The sequence below is a fragment of the Eleutherodactylus coqui genome, chromosome 4 (assembly GCF_035609145.1).
Source record: "Eleutherodactylus coqui strain aEleCoq1 chromosome 4, aEleCoq1.hap1, whole genome shotgun sequence".
Classification (NCBI taxonomy): Eukaryota; Metazoa; Chordata; class Amphibia; order Anura; family Eleutherodactylidae; genus Eleutherodactylus; species Eleutherodactylus coqui.
In genome coordinates this window covers 297,805,909-297,827,527 of record NC_089840.1, presented here as the reverse complement: position 1 = coordinate 297,827,527, position 21,619 = coordinate 297,805,909, and the positions used below count along the sequence as shown (strand labels likewise).

The 21,619-nt window shown below is 51.4% G+C and overlaps 1 protein-coding gene across 1 annotated transcript in view; it reads right to left on the bottom strand.

Moving 5' to 3' along the window:
- Positions 1–21,619, bottom strand: part of CASP7 (caspase 7) — a 33,442-nt gene extending 11,823 nt beyond the window's left edge. The window contains exons 1-3 of the mRNA XM_066601473.1: positions 21,515–21,619; positions 17,961–18,086; positions 4,684–4,820 (exon numbers count right to left, since the gene is read on the bottom strand). Of these exons, the coding sequence (XP_066457570.1) occupies positions 4,684–4,820; positions 17,961–18,085 (262 nt within the window). The 5' untranslated portion in view covers position 18,086; positions 21,515–21,619. The remainder of the gene's footprint in view (positions 1–4,683; positions 4,821–17,960; positions 18,087–21,514) is intronic.

The following is a 21,619-nucleotide window of genomic DNA, read 5'->3' as shown; positions in this document are numbered from 1 at the left end:
CCTATCCATCACTAGAGAGCAGCGGTGGCATCACTGAGAATGCAGCCTATCCATCACTAGAGAGCAGCAGTGACATCACTGAGAATGCCGCCTATCCATCACTAGAGAGCAGCGGTGGCATCACTGAGAATGCAGCCTATCCATCACTAGAGAGCAGTGGCAGCCTATCCATTAGTAGAGAGCAGCGGTGACATCACTGAGAATGCAGCCTATCCATCACTAGAGAGCAGTGGCAGCCTATCCATCACTAGAGAGCAGCGGTGACATCACTGAGAATGCAGCCTATTCACCACTAGAGAGCAGCGGTGACATCACTGAGAATGCAGCCTATCCATCATTAGAGGGCAGCAGTGACATCACTGAGAATGCAACCAATCCATCACTAGAGAGCAGTGGTGGCATCACTGAGAATGCAGTCTATCCATCATTAGAGGGCAGCGGCAACATCACTGAGAATGCAGCCTATTCATCACTAGAGAGCAGCGGTGACATCACTGAGAATGCAGCCTATTCACCACTAGAGAGCAGCGGCGACATCACTGAGAATGCAGCCTGTCCATCACTAGAGAGCAGCAGTGACATCACTGAGAATGCAGCCTATCCATCACTAGAGAGCAGTGGCAGCCTATCCATCACTAGAGAGCAGCGGCGGCATCACTGAGAATGCAGCCTATCCATCATTAGAGGGCAGCGGTGACATCACTGAGAATGCAGCCTATTCATCACTAGAGAGCAGTGGCGGCGGCATCACTGAGCATGCAGCCTGTCAATCACTAGAGAGCAGCAGTGACATCACTGAGAATGCAACCAATCCATCACTAGAGAGCAGTGGTGACATCACTGAGAATGCAGCCTATCCATCACTAGAGAGCAGCAGGACATTACTGAGAATGCAGCCTATCCATCACTAGAGAGCAGCAGGGACATTACTGAGAGTACAACCTATCCATCACTAGAGAGCAGCAGTGACATTACTGAGAGTACAACCTATCCATCACTAGAGAGCAGTGGTGACATCACTGAGAAGGCCGCCTATCAATCACTAGAGAGCAGCGGTGACAACACTGAGAATGCCACATATCCATCACGAGAGAGCAGCAGTGACATTACTGAGAGTACAACCTATCCATCACTAGAGAGCAGTGGTGACATCACTGAGAAGGCCGCCTATCCATCACTAGAGAGCAGCAGGACATTACTGAGAATGCAGACTATCCATCACTAGAGAGCAGCAGCGACATCACTGAGAGTACAAGCTATCCATCACTAGAGAGCAGCGGTGACATGACTGAGGATGCAATCTATCCTTTACTAGAGAGCAGCGGTGACATCACTGAGAGTACAATCTATACATCACTAGAGAGCAGTGGCGACATCACTGAGGATGTAGCCTGTCCATTCACTAGAAAACAGTGGTGACATCCTGGAGAATGCAGCCTATCCATCAGTAAAGAGCAGCGGTGACATCACTGAGAATGCATACTATTCATCAGTACCATTGCTGACAATGCAACCTACCCTTCACTAGAGAGCAGCGGCAACATCACGGAGAGTACAATCTATCCATTCACTCGAGAGCAGCGGTGACATCACTGAGAATGCAACTTATCTATTTCTAGAGAGCAACAGCGACAACACTGAGGATGCTGCCTATCGTTTACTAAAGAACAGAGGCAACATCAGTGAGAGTACAATCTATCCATCACTAGAGAGCAGTGGCAGCCTATCCATCACTAGAGAGCAGCGGCGGCATCACTGAGAATGCAGCCTATTCATCACTAGAGAGCAGTGGCGGCGGCATCACTGAGCATGCAGCCTGTCAATCACTAGAGAGCAGCAGTGACATCACTGAGAATGCAACCAATCCATCACTAGAGAGCAGTGGTGACATCACTGAGAATGCAGCCTATCCATCACTAGAGAGCAGCAGGACATTACTGAGAATGCAGCCTATCCATCACTAGAGAGCAGCAGTGACATTACTGAGAGTACAACCTATCCATCACTAGAGAGCAGTGGTGACATCACTGAGAAGGCCGCCTATCCATCACTAGAGAGCAGCAGGACATTACTGAGAATGCAGCCTATCCATCACTAGAGAGCAGCAGGGACATTACTGAGAGTACAACCTATCCATCACTAGAGAGCAGCAGTGACATTACTGAGAGTACAACCTATCCATCACTAGAGAGCAGTGGTGACATCACTGAGAAGGCCGCCTATCAATCACTAGAGAGCAGCGGTGACAACACTGAGAATGCCACATATCCATCACGAGAGAGCAGCAGTGACATTACTGAGAAGGCCGCCTATCCATCACTAGAGAGCAGCAGTGACATTACTGAGAGTACAACCTATCCACCACTAGAGAGCAGCAGCGACATCACTGAGAGTACAAGCTATCCATCACTAGAGAGCAGCGGTGACATGACTGAGGATGCAATCTATCCTTTACTAGAGAGCAGCGGTGACATCACTGAGAGTACAATCTATACATCACTAGAGAGCAGTGGCGACATCACTGAGGATGTAGCCTGTCCATTCACTAGAAAACAGTGGTGACATCCTGGAGAATGCAGCCTATCCATCAGTAAAGAGCAGCGGTGACATCACTGAGAATGCATACTATTCATCAGTACCATTGCTGACAATGCAACCTACCCTTCACTAGAGAGCAGCGGCAACATCACGGAGAGTACAATCTATCCATTCACTCGAGAGCAGCGGTGACATCACTGAGAATGCATACTATTCATCAGTACCATTGCTGACAATGCAACCTACCCTTCACTAGAGAGCAGCGGCAACATCACGGAGAATGCAACTTATCTATTTCTAGAGAGCAGCAGCGACAACACTGAGGATGCTGCCTATCGTTTACTAAAGAACAGAGGCAACATCAGTGAGAGTACAATCTATCCATCACAAGAGAGCAATCGCAACATCACTGAGAATGCTGCCTATCCATCACTGGAGATCAGCGGTGACATCACTGAGAATGCTGCCTATCCATCACTGGAGATCAGCGGTGACATCACTGAGAATGCTGCCTATCCATCACTGGAGATCAGCGGTGACATCACTGAGAATGCTGCCTATCCATCACTGGAGATCAGCGGTGACATCACTGAGAATGCTGCCTATCCATCACTGGAGATCAGCGGTGACATCACTGAGAATGCTGCCTATCCATCACTAGAGAGCAGCGGTGACATCACTGAGAATGCTGCCTATCCATGACTAGAGAGAAGCAGCAACATCACTGAGCACACTGCCTATCCATTCACTTGAGATCAGCAGTGACATCACCGAGAGTACAACCTATCCATCACTAGAGAGCAGAGCTGACATCACTGAGAATGTAGCCTATCCATTACTAGAGAGCAGCGGCGACATCACTGAGGACACTGCTTGTCCAATCACTAGAGAGCAGCGGTGAAATCACTGAGAATGCTGCCCATCCATCACTAGAGAGCAGTTGCGACATCACTGAGAATGCCACCTATTCTTTCATTAGAGAGCAGAGGCGACATCACTGAGGACACCACCAATCCATTCACTAGAGAGCAACGGCGACATCACTGAGGACGCCGCCTATCTATTCACTAGAGAGCAGAACAGACATCACTGAGAATGCAGCCTATCGTTTACTAAAGAACAGCGGCGACATCACTGAGAGTACAATCTATCCATTACTAGAAAGCAGCGGTGACATCACTAAGAGTACAACCTATCCTTCACTAGAGAGTACAACCTATCCATTCACTCGAGAGCAGTGGTGACATCACTGAGCACACTGCCTATCCATCACTTGAAATCAGTGGTGACATCACTGAGAGTACAACCTATTCATTCACTAGAGAGCAGTGGCAACATTACTGAAGAGGTAGCCTATCCATCACTAGAGAGCAGAGGCAACATCACTGAGGATGACGCCTGTCCAATCACCAGAGAGCAGCGGCGACATCACTAAGGATGCAACTTATCCATTACTAGAGAGCAGCAACGACAAGACTGAGGATGCAACCTATCCATCACTAGAGAGCAGCGCTGACATCACTGAGCACACTGCCCATCCTTCACTAGAGAGTAGCGGCAACATCATTGAGAGTACAACCTATCCATTCACTAGATAGCAGCGGCGACATTACTGGGGATATAGCCTATCCGTTACTAGAAAGCAGCGATGACATCACTGACAGTACAACCTATCCTTCACTAGAGAGTAGCGGCGACATCACAGAGTACAACCTATCCATTCACTCGAGAGCATTGGTGACATCACTGAGCACACTGCCCATCCATTCAATTGAGATCAGCGGTGACATGACAGAGAATACAACCTATCCATCACTAGATAGCAGCGGCAACATCACTGAAGACGACGCCTGTCCATCAATAGAGAGCAGCGGGGACATCACTGAGGACGCTGCCTGTCCAATTACCAGAGAGCAGCGGTGACATCACTGAGGATGCAGCCTATCCATCACTAGAGAGCAGTGATGACATCACTGAGGATGCAGCATATCCATCACTAGAGAGCAGCGGTGACATCACTGAGGATGCAGCCTATCCATCACTAGAGAGCAGCAGTGACATCACTGAGGATGCAGCCAATCCATCACTAGAGAGCAGCGGTGACATCATTGCCTCCTACAGATGCCCCTCCCCCGCCTCGGTCACCTGTTCTCTCATCGAAATTCTTGTTGTTGATGATTACACATTTGCCGATCTTCCGGTAACCCATTGTGTACTGGAACTCCGGGGTCACGATGCGCAGGTTCTGTCGGGACGTCTTCTCGGGGTCATTCTTCTTTTTCCTGTTAGCAGAAGAATGAAGATGCGTTAGAACTCTAAGAAACGTAGAGCCAGCAACTGCGTGTAACCGCCAGCGACCGCATGTAACCGCCAGCGACCACGTGTAACCGCCAGCGACCGCATGTAACCGCCAGCGACCGCATGTAACCGCCAGCAACTGCGTGTAACCATTAGTGACCGCATGTAACCGCCAGCAACTGCGTGTAACCATTAGTGACCGCATGCAACCGCCAGCGACTGCGTGTAACCATTAGTGACCGCATGTAACCGCCAGCGACCGCATGTAACCGCCAGCGACTGCGTGTAACCATTAGCGACCGCATGTAACCGCCAGCGACCGCATGTAACCGCCAGCGACCGCGTGTAACCGCCAGCGACCGCGTGTAACCGCCAGCGACCGCATGTAACCGCCAGCGACCGCGTGTAACCGCCAGCGACCGCGTGTAACCATTAGCGACCGCATGTAACCACCAGCGACCGCATGTAACCGCCAGCGACCGCATGTAACCGCCAGCGACCGCGTGTAACCATTAGCGACCGCATGTAACCACCAGCGACCGCATGTAACCGCCAGCGACCGCGTGTAACCATTAGCGACCGCATGTAACCGCCAGCGACCGCGTGTAACCATTAGCGACCGCATGTAACCGTCAGCAACCGCATGTAACAGCCAGTGACTGCGTGTAACCATTAGCGACCGCATGTAACCGCCAGCGACCGCATGTAACCGCCAGCGACCGCGTGTAACCACCAGCGACCGCATGTAACCGCCAGCAACTGCGTGTAACCATTAGCCACCGCATGTAACCGCCAGCGACCGCATGTAACCGCCAGCGACCGTGTGTAACCATTAGCGACCGCATGTAACCGCCAGCGACCGCATGTAACCGCCAGCAACTGCGTGTAACCATTAGCCACCGCATGTAACCGCCAGCGACCGCGTGTAACCATTAGCGACCGCATGTAACCGCCAGCGACCGCGTGTAACCATTAGCGACCGCATGTAACCGTCAGCAACCGCATGTAACCGCCAGTGACTGCGTGTAACCATTAGCGACCGCATGTAACCGCCAGCGACCGCGTGTAACCATTAGCGACCGCATGTAACCGCCAGCGACCGCGTGTAACCATTAGCGACCACATGTAACCGCCAGCAACCGCATGTAACCGCCAGCAACTGCGTGTAACCATTAGCCACCGCATGTAACCGCCAGCGACCGCGTGTAACCATTAGCGACCGCATGTAACCGCCAGCGACCGCGTGTAACCGTCAGCAACCGCATGTAACCGCCAGTGACTGCGTGTAACCATTAGCGACCGCATGTAACCGCCAGCGACCGCATGTAACCGCCAGCGACCGCATGTAACCGCCAGCGACCGCGTGTAACCATTAGCGACCGCATGTAACCGCCAGCAACTGCGTGTAACCATTAGCCACCGCATGTAACCGCCAGCGACCGCGTGTAACCATTAGCGACCGCATGTAACCGCCAGCGACCGCGTGTAACCATTAGCGACCGCATGTAACCGTCAGCAACCGCATGTAACCGCCAGTGACTGCGTGTAACCATTAGCGACCGCATGTAACCGCCAGCGACCGCATGTAACCGCCAGCGACCGCATGTAACCGCCAGCGACCGCGTGTAACCATTAGCGACCGCATGTAACCGCCAGCAACTGCGTGTAACCATTAGCCACCGCATGTAACCGCCAGCGACCGCATGTAACCGCCAGCGACCGCGTGTAACCATTAGCGTCCGCATGTAACCGCCAGCGACCGCATGTAACCGCCAGCAACTGCGTGTAACCATTAGCCACCGCATGTAACCGCCAGCGACCGCATGTAACCGCCAGCAACTGTGTGTAACCATTAGCGACCGCATGTAACCATTAGCGACCGCATGTAACCGTCAGCAACCGCATGTAACCGTCAGCAACCGCATGTAACCGTCAGCAACCGCATGTAACCGCCAGTGACTGCGTGTAACCATTAGCGACCGCATGTAACCGCCAGCGACCGCATGTAACCGCCAGCGACCGCGTGTAACCATTAGCGACCGCATGTAACCGCCAGCAACCGCATGTAACCGCCAGCAACCGCATGTAACCGCCAGCAACTGCGTGTAACCATTAGCGACCGCATGTAACCGCCAGCGACCGCATGTAACCGCCAGCGACCGCGTGTAACCACCAGCGACCGCATGTAACCGCCAGCAACTGCGTGTAACCATTAGCCACCGCATGTAACCGCCAGCGACCGCGTGTAACCGCCAGCGACCGCGTGTAACCATTAGCGACCGCATGTAACCGCCAGCGACCGCATGTAACCGCCAGCAACTGCGTGTAACCATTAGCCACCGCATGTAACCGCCAGCGACCGCGTGTAACCATTAGCGACCGCATGTAACCGCCAGCGACCGCGTGTAACCATTAGCGACCGCATGTAACCGTCAGCAACCGCATGTAACCGCCAGTGACTGCGTGTAACCATTAGCGACCGCATGTAACCGCCAGCGACCGCGTGTAACCATTAGCGACCGCATGTAACCGCCAGCGACCGCGTGTAACCATTAGCGACCGCATGTAATCGCCAGCAACCGCATGTAACCGCCAGCAACTGCGTGTAACCATTAGCCACCGCATGTAACCGCCAGCGACCGCGTGTAACCATTAGCGACCGCATGTAACCGCCAGCGACCGCGTGTAACCGTCAGCAACCGCATGTAACCGCCAGTGACTGCGTGTAACCATTAGCGACCGCATGTAACCGCCAGCGACCGCATGTAACCGCCAGCGACCGCATGTAACCGCCAGCGACCGCGTGTAACCATTAGCGACCGCATGTAACCGCCAGCAACTGCGTGTAACCATTAGCCACCGCATGTAACCGCCAGCGACCGCGTGTAACCATTAGCGACCGCATGTAACCGCCAGCGACCGCGTGTAACCATTAGCGACCGCATGTAACCGTCAGCAACCGCATGTAACCGCCAGTGACTGCGTGTAACCATTAGCGACCGCATGTAACCGCCAGCGACCGCATGTAACCGCCAGCGACCGCATGTAACCGCCAGCGACCGCGTGTAACCATTAGCGACCGCATGTAACCGCCAGCAACTGCGTGTAACCATTAGCCACCGCATGTAACCGCCAGCGACCGCATGTAACCGCCAGCGACCGCGTGTAACCATTAGCGTCCGCATGTAACCGCCAGCGACCGCATGTAACCGCCAGCAACTGTGTGTAACCATTAGCGACCGCATGTAACCATTAGCGACCGCATGTAACCGTCAGCAACCGCATGTAACCGCCAGTGACTGCGTGTAACCATTAGCGACCGCATGTAACCGCCAGCGACCGCATGTAACCGCCAGCGACCGCGTGTAACCATTAGCGACCGCATGTAACCGCCAGCAACCGCATGTAACCGCCAGCAACCGCATGTAACCGCCAGCAACTGCGTGTAACCATTAGCCACCGCATGTAACCGCCAGCGACCGCGTGTAACCATTAACGACCGCATGTAACCGCCAGCGACCGCGTGTAACCATTAGCGACCGCATGTAACCGTCAGCAACCGCATGTAACCGCCAGTGACTGCGTGTAACCATTAGCGACCGCATGTAACCGCCAGCGACCGCATGTAACCGCCAGCGACCGCATGTAACCGCCAGCGACCGCGTGTAACCATTAGCGACCGCATGTAACCGCCAGCAACTGCGTGCAACCATTAGCCACCGCATGTAACCGCCAGCGACCGCATGTAACCGCCAGCGACCGCGTGTAACCATTAGCGACCGCATGTAACCGCCAGCGACCGCATGTAACCGCCAGCAACTGTGTGTAACCATTAGCGACCGCATGTAACCGCCAGCAACTGTGTGTAACCATTAGCGACCGCATGTAACCGCCAGCAACTGTGTGTAACCATTAGCGACCGCATGTAACCGCCAGCGACCGCATGTAACCGCCAGTGACTGCATGTAACCGCCAGCAACTGCGTGTAACCATTAGCGACCGCATGTAACCGCCAGCGACCGCGTGTAACCATTAGCGACCGCATGTAACCGCCAGTGACCGCGTGTAACCGCCAGCAACTGTGTGTAACCATTAGCGACCGCATGTAAGTGGCAGCGACCACATGTAACCATTAGCGACCGCATGTAACCGCCAGCGACCGCATGTAACCGCCAGCGACCGCATGTAACCGCCAGCGACCGCATGTAACCATCAGCGACCGCATGTAACCATCAGCGACCGCATGTAACCGCCAGCGACCGCATGTAACCGCCAGCGACCGCATGTAACCATCAGCGACCGCATGTAACCATCAGCGACCGCATGTAACCGTCAGCGACCGCATGTAACCATCAGCGACCGCATGTAACCGTCAGCGACCGCATGTAACCGTCAGCGACCGCATGTAACCGCCAGCGACCGCATGTAACCATCAGCGACCGCATGTAACCATCAGCGACCGCATGTAACCGTCAGCGACCGCATGTAACCGTCAGCGACCGCATGTAACCGTCAGCGACCGCATGTAACCATCAGCGACCGCATGTAACCATCAGCGACCGCATGTAACCGCCAGCGACCGCATGTAACCATCAGCGACCGCATGTAACCATCAGCGACCGCATGTAACCGTCAGCGACCGCATGTAACCATCAGCGACCGCATGTAACCGTCAGCGACCGCATGTAACCATCAGCGACCGCATGTAACCGCCAGCGACCGCATGTAACCATCAGCGACTGCAATAAAACTGATCAAAGAATGCCCCCAATATAGTACTGATAAAAGCGACAACTGGTCACACAAACACCGTACCGCCCCACGGAGCTCCGCCCACGGGAAAATAAGAAGGTTCGGGGCTCTGAACGCAGCGATGCAAAAAAAATAACTGAAAAAAAGGGTTTTATTGTACAAAAGTGGAAAAACCTAAAAATGTACATATAGTTTTGTAACCGTCACAATCGTACCGACCCGCAGAAAAAACGGTTGCTGTCAATGATGTCACTCAGGCGGCCCCTTGTCCTCCGCACTGGGGGGGGGGGGGCACTTACTTTCCTTACACTGGTCACTGATCCAGTGTGTCGCCCCCTGAGGGCTCCTTACACGGGCGAGACGATATCGCCACGAGAAAATCGCGAAAAAAACCCCCAGCTTTGCTCATGAGACGTCGCAGCGTAAGCCATGCGCATTCTTGCAAAAACATCGCCGCCGCTCGCCATTTTCTCGCGATAAACAATAGATGTTTCTAATGTCAAAAATCATTGCATCGCACGAAAATCACAAGGCCGGGCTTTGTGATGCGATAAAACGGAGGCTCCATAGGGGGAAAAAACGCAAAACGCAGGAAGATGGGACAGGCTGCGGTTTATTTTTTCTCGCAACATTGCAGGAGAATCCTTTAAAACCTTCCTGCAGTTCCGCATCGATGTCCTCAGTTACTCCGGCAGGTTTTAATTCCACAGCTGCGGATTTGGCGGCGTCCTGCGGCGTATTTCCATCCCACATGAAAGGTCCCTAAGTGGCTGCAGCACACGGCCGTAGTACTACTACCCAGCTGTTGTGAGACTACAAATCCCAGTATGTCCCAACAGTCACAGGTGGAGGGGGTCTTACCTGGATCTTCCCAGGTGTCAAAGGTGGAGGGGGTCTTGCCTGGCTCTTCCCAAGTGTCACGGGTGGAGGGGGTCTTACCTGGCTCTTCCCAGGTGTCACGGGTGGAGGGGATCTTACCTGGCTCTTCCCAGGTGTCACGGGTGAAGGGGGTCCTACCTGGCTCTTCCCATGTGTTACGGGTGGAGGGGGTCTTACCTGAGTCTTCCCAGGTGTTATGGGTTGAGGGGGTCTTACCTGGCTCCTCACATGTGTTACGGGTAGAGGGGGGCTTACCTGAGTCTTCCCAGGTGTTATGGGTTGAGGGGGTCTTACCTGGCTCCTCACATGTGTTACGGGTAGAGGGGGGCTTACCTGAGTCTTCCCAGGTGTTATGGGTTGAGGGGGTCTTACCTGGCTCCTCACATGTGTTACGGGTAGAGGGGGTCTTACCTGAGTCTTCCCAGGTGTTACGGGTAGAGGGGGTCTTACCTGAGTCTTCCCAGGTGTTACGGGTGGAGGTCCTTACCTGGCTCTTCTCAGGTGTTTTGGGTGGAGGGGGGGTCTTACCTGGCTCTTCCCAGGTGTTACGGGCGGAGGGGGCCTTACCTGGCTTTTCCCAGGTGTAACGAGTGGAGGGGGGTCTTACCTGGCTCTTCTCAGGTGTTACGGGTGGAGGGGGGGGGGGGGGTGTCGTACCTGGCTCTTCTCAGGTGTTACAGATAGAGGGGGTCTTACCTGGCTCTTTCCAGGTGTTGCGGGTGGAGGGGGCTTACCTGGTTCTTCCCAGGTGTTACGGGTGGAGAGGGCCTTACCTGTCTCTTCCTATGTGTTACCGGTGGAGGGGGGGTCTTAGCTGGCTCTTCCCAGGTGTTACAGGTGCAGTGGGCTTACCTGGGCTCCTCATTAAGCGGCACTCCACTCTGCATCTGAACACGCGGCGTGTCTCCTGCCTGCTGCTGTCTGCCGGGATGCCCACCAGTTCAGGAGCGCCACCTGACTCAGCAGCGTCCTACCCGATGTTTCTATGGGGCCATTGAGCCCCCTCCCCACCCCCGTCCCTGCCCGCTGGGTGTATTCACACCCGTCGCCTCACTGCTGAGCAGAGCAAAACCCCAGCCCCTCCGCATTCACAAATCACACACACTGCACTTTACACGTGTGTACGTGTCCTGCCGCACCACGCATGTAAGGCCCAGCACACGGTATATACCCTCCATGCCAACTGTATTGGGGGCAACACCCATCATCATAGAGGCTTAGATACACAGATCAGAGGACTGTATCACCCAGGATTAGATACACAGCCGCTCCACAGGCAGGAGATGGATTCCTCACATGTGTGGAATATTCCGGATGGCAATTTGTGATACAAATCAACGCGGCTCCTTGCAGAATGAAAATGGCTTCAGGAGGCAATTCTGCACCAAAATCTGCAGTTTTCCCGGCGGAGTCGGATGCGGAATTCCATCCATGTGGAAGGTCTCTTACCTATCCTGTGTGATACTGTCTGCTGAGCTGTGTATCTAATCCGTGTATCTAATCCCATCATGTGTGATACTGCCTGCTGAGCTGTGTATCTAATCCTATCCTGTGTGATACTCTCTGCTGAGCCGTGTATCTAATCCTATCCTGTGTGATACTGTCTGCTGAGCCGTGTATCTAATCCTATCCTGTGTGATACTCTCTGCTGAGCCATGTATCTAATCCTATCCTGTGTGATACGGTCTGCTGAGCTGTGTATATAATCCTATCCTGTGTGATACTGTCTGCTGAGCCGTGTATCTAATCCTATCCTGTGTAATACTGTCTGCTGAGCTGTGTATCTAATCCTATCCTGTGTGATACTGTCTGCTGAGCTGTGTATCTAATCCTATCCTGTGTGATACTGTCTGCTGAGCTGTGTATCTAATCCTATCATATGTGATACTGACTGCTTAGCTGCGTATCTAATCCCATCATGTGTGATGCTGTCTGCTGAGCCGTGTATCTAATCCCATCATGTGTGATACTGTCTGCTGAGCCGTGTATCTAATCCTATCCTGTGTAATACTGTCTGCTCAGCCATGTATCTAATCCTATCCTGTGTGGTACTGTCTGCTGAGCTGTGTATCTAATCTTGTCCTGTGTGATACTGACTGCTGAGCTGTGTATCTAATTCTATCCTGTGTGATACTGTCTGCTGAGCTGTGTATCTAATCCTATCCTGTGTGATACTGTCTGCTGAGCTGTGTATCTAATCCTGTCCTGTGTGATACTGTCTGCTGAGCTGTGTATCTAATCCTGTCCTGTGTGACACTGTCTGCTGAGCTCCTGTATCTAATCCTATCCTGTATGATACTGTCTGCTGAGCCGTGTATCTAATTCTATCCTGTGTGATACTGTCTGCTGAGCTGTGTATCTAATCCTATCCTGTGTGATACTGTCTGCTGAGCTGTGTATCTAATCCTGTCCTGTGTGACACTGTCTGCTGAGCTCCTGTATCTAATCCTATCCTGTGTGATACTGTCTGCTGAGCTGTGTATCTAATCCTATCCTGTGTGATACTGTCTGCTGAGCTGTGTATCTAATCCTATCCTGTGTGATACTGTCTGCTGAGCTGTGTATCTAATCCTATCCTGTGTGATACTGTCTGCTGAGCTGTGTATCTAATCCTATCCTGTGTGATACTGTCTGCTGAGCTGTGTATCTAATCCTATCCTGTGTGATACTGTCTGCTGAGCTGTGTATCTAATCCTGTCCTGTGTGATACTGTCTGCTGAGCCGTGTATCTAATCCATCATATGTGATACTGACTGCTGAGCCGTGTATCTAATCCTATCCTGTGTGATACTGTCTGCTGAGCCGTGTATCTAATCCTATCCTGTGTGATACTGTCTGCTGAGCCGTGTATCTAATCCTATCCTGTGTGATACTGTCTGCTGAGTGTGTATCTAATCCTATCCTGTATGATACTGTCTGCTGAGCCGTGTATCTAATCCTATCCTGTGTGATACTGTCTGCTGAGCCGTGTATCTAATACTATCCTGTGTGATACTGACTGCTGATCTGTGTATCTAATCCCATCATGTGTGATACTATCTGCTGAGCTGTGTATCTAATCCCATCATGTGTGATACAGTCTGCTGAGCGGTGTATCTAATCCTATCCTGTGTGATACCGTCTGCTGAGCCGTGTATCCAATCCCATCATGTGGGATACTGCCTGCTGAGCCGTGTATCTAATCCTATCATGTGTGATACCGTCTGCTGAGCCGTGTATCTAATCCCATCATGTGTGATACCGTCTGCTGAGCTGCTGTATCTAATCCTATCATGTGTGATACTGTCTTCTGAGCTGTGTATCCAATCCCATCATGTGGGATACTGCCCACCATCATTTAGCTTCCATCTTCAGAACGCTTCAGTATAAGGGCGCCCACCCACTGGCGTTTTTTTTTGCGTTGCGTTTGCGTTTTTTAACATAGGAACTGTCAGTTGCATATGTGTCCTTATTTTTCTCCTAATGCACCCATGAATGTCAATGGAAATGCCGCGAAAACGCGGCAAAAAACGCGGCGAAAACGCTGCGTTTTTCACGCACGAAAATCGCAAACGCCAGTGGGTGGGCGCCCTTAAGCTCATGTGTGATAGTGACCAGAGACAGCTCGGTGACGGCGGCCTGAAGAGTGGATCAGATGTCACCCAGCTTTCCCAGAACCGGAAACCATCCTCTCTGTAGACCGCGCTGCTCGTCCTCATGAGATCTGGGACTTGTATTTGGTCCATTAGGATTCCAATACTCCTCTTCAGCACCTGTCTGCCATCTAGTGGCCACTCCGTGTAGCACATGCAGGTTAGACTCATCTGTGTCACATTGTTGGAAATAACGGATGTGAAGCAGAATTTAGATTTTGTTGAATTATCAGACCTGCTGGACCCTTCAGGGGACTTGGCCGATTTCTCCCTTTAGAATGCGCAGATCTACCAAACGGCCCTTAATCTCTATGGAGGCCGAGGGGAGCATTTTCTTCCCCACATTAAAAAAAACAAAAAACACATATTTTCTTATCTTTCCGGTGACTCGGCTACTTCGCTTGTTTCCTTGTGAGATGAGTTGTATTTTCCAATGGTGCCATTAAGGCCTTATTAACGCCGGCTAGGAAATCGCACGGCTTTGTAGCGCTACATAAACGCAGTATGTGAGGCTGATGGATCCAGTGGGTTCTCTCAGGCTACAGAACATCTCATGTGGATGAACCCGTCGGACACATCAGCCCCACATACAGGCGTTTATGTGGCCTGTGTGAAAGTACTAAAAAACCGTTAAAGGCTGCTGGGTGAGGAGAACGGAAAAAAGGAAGGAAATTGCGCAATGTTTGCCGTGCAATAAAAAGCCGTTCCCTTTATTCTGCGGCCGAGTACGATTGTGTCCATATCAGATTCATATCGTTATTTATGTGGGACTGCTTAAAAGAAAGCTTTCTGCCGCCATGTTTTCACTTCCATCGATGCGTCCGTGCGATCCGATTTGCGGACCAGTCTGGACTTTATTGGTACCACTTTGGAGTACGAATGACTTTTTCAATTTTTTTCTTGCAGACGGGGTAACCAAAAAAAGCACAATTCTGGCGCTGCGTTGTTTTCTGATGGCGCTCACAGTGCGCAATAAATCGTGATATTATAATAAACTGAACTTTTACTGATGCAGAAATACCAATTTTTATATTTAAGTGCAAACTGGGAAAATATGTAATTTACTAATAATTAGAAAAAACCTTTATTTCACTTGTTTGTACTTTTTGCCCCCTTTCGGGGGACTTGAACTTGCAGTCGTTGATTGCTTATGCAGTACGATGCAATACTTCAGTAGACTGTATTGTATTTGTATTTCTGCAGGCTTTCGCCCTTCTCATTCCTGGACATTCCCGCTGACTACATCCTGATGCCGGCCGCAGAGTCGGGACTTCCTCGGTGGCAGATCTTAAAGGCGCAGCACCCCGGAGACTCTCCGGCTCTTCCAGCAGTTCAGCGCTTGCCCCTTTTTCCAGGAAGCTCCTGGTCATCCTTGGAGATCTGACAAGTGTCTTCACCAAAAGCCCCCGGCGCCCCTTATCTCAGGGGAAGAACTGATTTAGTTGTGTCCAAGTCATTCTAGTTCCTAGTATAAGGGTCCGGCAGCCCCCACAACACAGGACTGATCCTTCAGGAGTCGCTCTACTGCTACTCGGAGCAGACATGGCAGTATACGCCGCCCGCTAACAGGGTGCATATTCCAACAGTTCGGATACATCTAGAAGAGGTCGGGGTGTTCACAAAAGCTGCAGAGTCTCATGTCAAAACTCAGAGCTGAAGTCATAGAGTTTTAGTATGCAGTGAGCGCCTCCTAGGGGCAGAAGGCTGCTATGTCAGCACCACTGCAAGCAGAAGCAGCAGTTCCATGCTGACTCTCTCCCCTCCCCCACAACAGCGGGTTGGAGCTATGGAGTCGCTGCTTCTTTTTTGTTTGGATTTTCATCACTTTTCTTATTTAACAAACACATAAATAAAAAAAACACAAAACAAAAAGTGTTGCAGCTTCCCCTCCGCTGAGCCTCTCCTCCATCCAGCATAGAGATCCGGCATCCCGAGTGAGCAGCAGGACGACTGGGCTTTGGAGTATTCCATCCTTTTACATTATCTCTTTGAGAACAATGATCTCACGCCTCAGTTCAGTGAATACCGTCCGTTCCCCTCCCCCGCACATGCACAGCAACTTTATATCACAGTAGAATGTGGAAATATGGCAGCAAAGGTTGTAAACCGTCAACCAGATACGGCGTCCGCTAGTTGTTCGTGTTCCTCCACTGCTGGATCACTTATCTAACCAGGATACAAACTAATGGAGTAAACTCCAGATTTACTTTACATACGGTGTTAATCAGACAGTGGGCCTCCCTCCAGGATCGGTGCAGTTTTGGGCAGCCCCAAACACATAAAGGACTCTTCCTTCCCCCTATATCATGCAGAAAGGTTGGAGTACAATATACTCTTTGTATCAAATATATTTGTGACAGTCTGTGATTCACCTTAGGGGTGATCTGCAAGATGTCACCCCAATGAGGCCTCTGCGGGACCGATCTCTGCCTCCCATTTATTCTTATCCGATGACGGACTGTAGGTTTAAATATCCTTGTATGTAATTGTATAACTGCGATATCCTCCCCGCTGTAGTGGACGCCGTGCCTATAGCCCAGTATATCATGTGGTGTCCTCATTTCCCTAGAGCTCCCCTCCGCCTGATATGTCTCCACTGCAGGTACCTAGAAGGCTGTGCTACTTTGTAGCTGATCGTCCCCATCACTCCCCTGGCAGGATCTGAGCCATACATGTAACACCTCTAGTTCTGTCATCCAGGGACGGCCCCGATGGAGGTATATTGTGTACAACCTTCAATCCCTGCACTACTTCTAGCTTTCCACCAAATCTTGTGCATGAGGGACCTTGTGGGGAACTGCTGGATGTTACACTTAACCCTTTGCATCACCAACCCCTTAAACAGATGCGTTTTGTCAAAGTATCCCTTTAATAGCTGAAAGCATCCCATCTCTTCCGTCTCCCAACCTCTAAAATGTTGCATCTGGGAGGCTGAGACGTTCCCTACAGGCAGAGACCATCCTCCCTCGGCTTTACAGTCGCAAGGTGTTTCTAATTTAATACAAAGATCCTGTCCGTGTCGTCAGTAAAGTGTGATTGTTCTCAGCAAGAGGAACCGAGTCATCCTGTAGATACGAGACCTTGGAATGGTTAACAAACTTCTATGATGTTCCAGGGCTCTGCTTCAGGACCAGATGCCATATAGGATCCCTACATGAACTATTCACTTTATAGAAGTAGCGCTGGGCGATCCGGGGGAGTCACTGCTTCCTCATTGGACCTGGGTGACTACTAACATCCAACATGATGACGGCGGTTGTCAGACCGGCTCTCCCAAGCATCTAGCATAGCAAATCTGTCCTGTTACATTGTGACGCATCCCCAATGCCTCCACTGATGCACAACTAGGCAGATTTATTATTCTAGGCTGCAGGAACCTGGGTGACAGCAAAAGTTACAATGGCAGACATAGGGGAATGGCCAAACAGAAGAGGCATTAAATGGCTGATAACAGGAAGACATAGCTTGTATATCACTGTTTTACAATCAGCCTCTACCAAGCCTGAAGTGGCTGACAACTGAGAATAATAGATTACACTCACTAGTCCTACAGTCAGCTCCCCCAGCCTGACATGGCTGATAACAGGGAGTAATAGACTGTACTCACCTTTCCTACATTCCCCCCCAGTATGATATGGCTGATAACAGGGGGGGAGTAGACTGTACTCACCTGTCCCACAGTCACCCTCCCCAGCCTGACATGGCCGATAACAGGGAGTAGTAGATTGTACCCACCTGTCCCACAGTCACCTTCCCCAGCCTGACATGGCTGATTACAGGCAGTAATAGCTTGAATTCCCCTACAGAAGAGATAGTCTGCAGCTGCAGAGGTTACTGTAATGTAGTGAGCTGTCGACTCACCAGAAGAGTAAAGATTTTTGACTCCGGTCGGGTTTGGCGTCCACATCGTCCTCCGTCTCTCCAGTCACCGACTCTTCCTCTTTGTTGGGGCAGTCGGGAACTATAGCGTCTTGCTGCTCCGCCATCCTGAAGGTACATAAGAGACACGGCCATTACTGTGCACATAGGAGGCATCACCCAGCTCTCCACAGACCTGATCAGCACAGAAAGCTACACTGTTACGGGCTTCCTCCATATTCTATATAGATGTGTCAGTCTTCACTGTTGGCCTAGCATTTTATTCCTGAACAAGGAAGTTCAGGATGAACAGTAGTGTAGGTCTTGTCAGCATGGAACCGCTGGTACTTCCTGTCTACAAATTGTATGGGGTGACATTTTATCCATACCGACATCACGTCACACTGATCGGCCGCAGTGACAAAACATCCAAATACACAACCAGAGATGAACTACAAAGTCCAGCAGAAACCTCTTCGGATTAGGAGTGGAATATGTTACTGTCTGGAACTCCAAATGACATCACCAGCTCTTACCATGTAGCCCCTCCCTCTCAAATGACATCACCAGCTCCCATCCCCCATACAGCCCCTCCTTTCTACCATGACATCACCAGCTCTCTTCCCCCATATAGCCCCTCCTTTCCACCATGACATCACCAGCTCTCCCCACATAGCCCCACCCTTCCCCATGACATCACCAGCTCTCCCTCATATAGCTCCTCCCTCTCACATCAGATCTGTTGGTGGCAGCTTACTGATGGTTTCCTTTTGCTTTGTCATTCAATCGTCCAAGAAACAAACCCTGCATAATAGATGTGCAGCTTTCTAGTAGACGTTGTTTTCATTTCTATGCAATTTTAAAATCTCTGCTTGCTGTCATTGTATAGAAGCATTCCAATTTGTAATCCTTTACAGATCAGACACTTCTCAGAGCTGGTAGTTTGTCACAGTTGTACCCGGTGTACATAGTCATCTGTGCGGTGAATACATGAGCAGCACAAATCTGTATCAGTGCGGGTTTACATGACTGTTCTGCGCCATCCTCAGAGCCGCGGCGCCGGCTGCGGTGCCCGCCCACTGACCACAGCGGGGTCTGATCAGTTACTGGCTGGCCGCTCTATTATGTCTGGGATTTCACACTGAATCTGCTTCGGGGGTCCGGATGTCAGCGTCTGAGGCGGGCGCACGCGGAAGGGGTGGGATTCCGCATTGACTTCATTGAAGGCCGACCATACAGATTCCGCGGCAAAATAGAGCATTCTGGGATTTTTCTTTGCGGATTATGCAATTCGTATCCGCGAGTGTGAAGGACAAATCTAAAGCACTTCCTGCATCCCACCGCAGATTGTCCGCGCGGACAGCGATACAAATCCAGTCCTGTGAGGCCGGCTACTAAAATCATGGGAAGGACCTGCAGTTGGGTCGATCTCCGCTCTCAGCGGGTTTCAGTCACTGCTTATTCTTCATGTAAAAAATATGCGCGGAATGCACGGTGTGAGCGCCGCGGGAATGAGCCCTAAGACCGAAGCACAGAAGGTCCCGGACCGGTTACATATAACCCCCACCCACTGGTGGAGGGTTCACATAAGATAATGGATACCAAATAACACAGGGGGGTCAACGTACGTGAGCCTGTTGGGAAGAGTTGTACCAAATGACAAACCCAGCTCTGCTACATTGGGCGATCTCCAGCCCCGCTGAGTCAGATGATCTCCAGCCCTGTTATATCTGACAAACCCAGCTCTGTACACCAGATGAACCCGGCCCCGCTACATCAGAGGAACTCCAGCCCCGCTACATCAGAGGAACTCCAGCCCCGCTACATCAGAGGAACTCCAGCCCCGCTACATCAAACACACAGAACCCACCCGGCTCTGCTGTTCCAGGATGCACTGATGCAACACTGTTCCTTTACCATCACTTTCACCTAAATTTTCATGTATCCAGGAATGCTAAACCGGAGAAGCGATGCTGCGATCACTGCAACAAGTCCGACGTTCAGCACCCTGGGCGAGCCCTAGAGGGCTAATATCGGTAAAGGCCCACTTACCTGGTTGTGCCATCAGCTGACGGTGCGGCAAACCCGGGTAATGAAGGCTAAATAGGCATGGAGTTATAATTAAATAGAGGACCCAGTAGTAGTGGTGACCCCCATAGTGGACCCAGTAGTAATGGTGACCCTCATAGCAGACCCAGTAGTCATGGTGACCCTCATAGTGGACCCAGTAGTCATGGTGACCCTCATAGTGGACCCAGTAGTAATGGTGACCCTCATAGCAGACCCAGTAGTAATGGTGACCCTCATAGTGGACCCAGTAGTAATGGTGACCCTCATAGCGGACCCAGTAGTAATGGTGACCCTCATAGTGGACCCAGTAGTAGTGGTGAGCCCCATAGTGGACCCAGTAGTAATGCTGACCCTCATAGTGGACCCAGTAGTAATGGTGACCCTCATAGTGGACCCAGTAGTAATGGTGACCCTCATAGTGGACCCAGAAGTAATGGTGACCCTCATAGTGGACCCAGTAGTAATGGTGACCCTCATAGAGGACCCAGAAGTAATGGTGACCCTCATAGTGGACCCAGTAGTAATGGTGACCCTCATAGTGGACCCAGAAGTAATGGTGACCCTCATAGTGGACCCAGTAGTAATGCTGACCCTCATAGTGGACCCAGTAGTAGTGGTGACCCTCATAGTGGACCCAGTAGTAATGGTGACCCTCATAGTGGACCCAGTAGTAGTGGTGACCCCCATAGTGGACCCAGTAGTAATGGTGACCCTCATAGCGGACCCAGTAGTAATGGTGACCCTCATAGCGGACCCAGTAGTAGTGGTGACCCCCATAGTGGACCCAGTAGTAGTGGTGACTCCCATAGTGGACCCAGTAGTAATGGTGACCCTCATAGTGGACCCAGTAGTAGTGGTGACCCCCATAGTGGACCCAGTAGTAATGGTGACCCCCATAGTGGACCCAGTAGTAGTGGTGACCCCCATAGTGGACCCAGTAGTAATGGTGACCCTCATAGTGGACCCAGTAGTAGTGGTGACCCCCATAGTGGACCCAGTAGTAGTGGTGACCCCCATAGTGGACCCATAGTGGATACGTCCGTGTGACACAGACCTCAGTAGCGCTGCTACATCTGTACGCTCTTTCTCTATCTCTTCAATGCCCGTCTGTGTGTCAGTCTTCACTGCAGTTCTAATATTCTGTTCAGGAACCAGAAAGCTCAGGATGATCCTCCCAAACAGGAAAGGATGGAATTGTGGGATAACACAGACAGAGGGACTCTAAATAGTTAATCTGTGCTGTAATGAAATAACGATGCTCCAGCGGTGGCCATGACTTACGGGGGGCAGCAGGAAACGCTGCGGATCCCAGAATCCTGGTATCAAAGAACTATAAGAGCCAGCACACCCTGCAGAGGCCTACGGCAGACGGGTGTAAAAGAGGAGGCAATGCTCCGTACAGTGTGCATACAGATGTTAACCCCTCGTGTGCTGGACCGCTCCTCATCAGGCACCAATGGGGGGGGGGGGGGCACTACAGTAATTACCTGAAAGTTCTGAAATCTGTGTCCCCAGAATGCGAATCTTCAGCCCTAAACCAAACAAAGTTTCACTTTTCAACTCTCCGCCCCAAGAAGGAAGTAGGAAGAGCC